General features: G+C 42.9%; 1 protein-coding gene across 1 annotated transcript; it reads right to left on the reverse strand.

The window, feature by feature from the left end:
- Positions 1 to 5: 5 nt before the first annotated feature.
- Positions 6 to 1,345, reverse strand: LOC105461489 (E3 ubiquitin-protein ligase RNF13-like; the record flags this gene model as incomplete). Its single annotated transcript, XM_011707984.1, has 5 exons — positions 1,217 to 1,345; positions 924 to 1,135; positions 656 to 830; positions 348 to 503; positions 6 to 250 (listed from the first exon to the last, which is right to left on the reverse strand). Coding segments are annotated over exons 1-5 (849 nt in total), but the record flags the coding sequence as incomplete, so codon positions are not given.
- Between the last annotated feature and the right edge of the window lie 27 nt (positions 1,346 to 1,372).

Below are 1,372 nucleotides of genomic sequence, written 5' to 3' on the forward strand. Positions count from 1 at the left end.
TAGCGATTAGTCTTACCGTTTATACTGTGAGTATCGGATACCAGGAAAACTGTGACGTTGGACGACTCGCCGGCGTTAGTACTAACGCCGTCCTCGGTGGTAACGTAGGACTGCTCGGAATCGGAGCTGTTGTCGCTCGAGTTCTCCGATCCGAATTGAATTCTCTGATCCTGTGATCTCCTAGCCTGTGATCTCCTAGCTCTGTTAAAAGGATTCTCCCTCTGCCGCGCGAACGTTCCCCCTTGTGTACCTAAAGAAGAAACAATTTTTCTCCTCAAGTTTCGCAGCGAGAGCATATTTCGTTTTACCGATCGCAAAGAAAGAAAAAGAAAAGGATATTCCCGCACCTTGGTGGCCGTCGCGAATAAGAGGTGCTGTATCATCATCCGAGTCACTCTCGTCGGTCACAACTTGCTCGTCAGCTGCAAAAACCTTCCTTTTGCAGACAGGACAAACCCTTCGATTTTTCGTCAACCATGGGTCAATACATTTTGAATGATAAGCTGAAATTGCGAACGAATAGTAGTAGTAGTTTAAAAATGTAACATGTTTAAGATAGCCGAGGGAAATTTTGGCTGGCGAGCAACAAAATAATAATCTACATGTAAAATCGAGTTATAATCGAGATGTTAACTAGATTGTTGGAAAAACGTACCGTGTGCACACGGTAAAACTCGTAATTTCTCTCCCTCTACGTAATCGTCCAAACAAATGGCACATGTCTCGTACGGATCGCCCTTCGTGTACTTGTGTATAGGAATCTTTTTTAAACTAGAACTGGGCAGCCTGTGCCTCCGCTGTCGCCTCCTGTCCTTTATACATCTGACAATCTGTAATACATAAATAATTGGTACTAAAAAAAAGAAAAAGGTCGGCGAAACATTACGGACGCGGTATTTTAACGTCTCGCATCCACGACTTACCATAAAAATAACTATAATTAGGAAACATATTCCAACGACAATAGCGAAAGGTAAGAGCAAATGCGTATTGATATTGAACGGCAGATCGTCGTTAATCAATACGAAATACAGCTGGTCGTATAAATAATTTTCTTTGATCACAACCCCCGTGATGCCGCTGACAAACACCGACGGTATCAAAATTCCTACGGAATCCTTAGCGGACATCGGTTCTGGAATGAAACCAACCAATCTCGTTGAGGAGTCGCGTCTTTGTTGAAGCAGATTTCACAATTACACAATTAATCACGCACCTAGATCGTTGCTGTTTACATTGTGAATAATAGCGGCGTCGTATCCAGCCTCCTGTGCCATTCGAACTTTTATCTCAAAGCTACAGTTAAAACGTCGTATTAGCACTATCCAATTGCCATCGTAATTGGTGTCGTATGCCGTCTTCTGCTTGATAA

Source organism: Wasmannia auropunctata, unplaced genomic scaffold, assembly GCF_000956235.1.
Source record: "Wasmannia auropunctata unplaced genomic scaffold, wasmannia.A_1.0 LD286685.1, whole genome shotgun sequence".
NCBI classification, from domain to species: domain Eukaryota; kingdom Metazoa; phylum Arthropoda; class Insecta; order Hymenoptera; family Formicidae; genus Wasmannia; species Wasmannia auropunctata.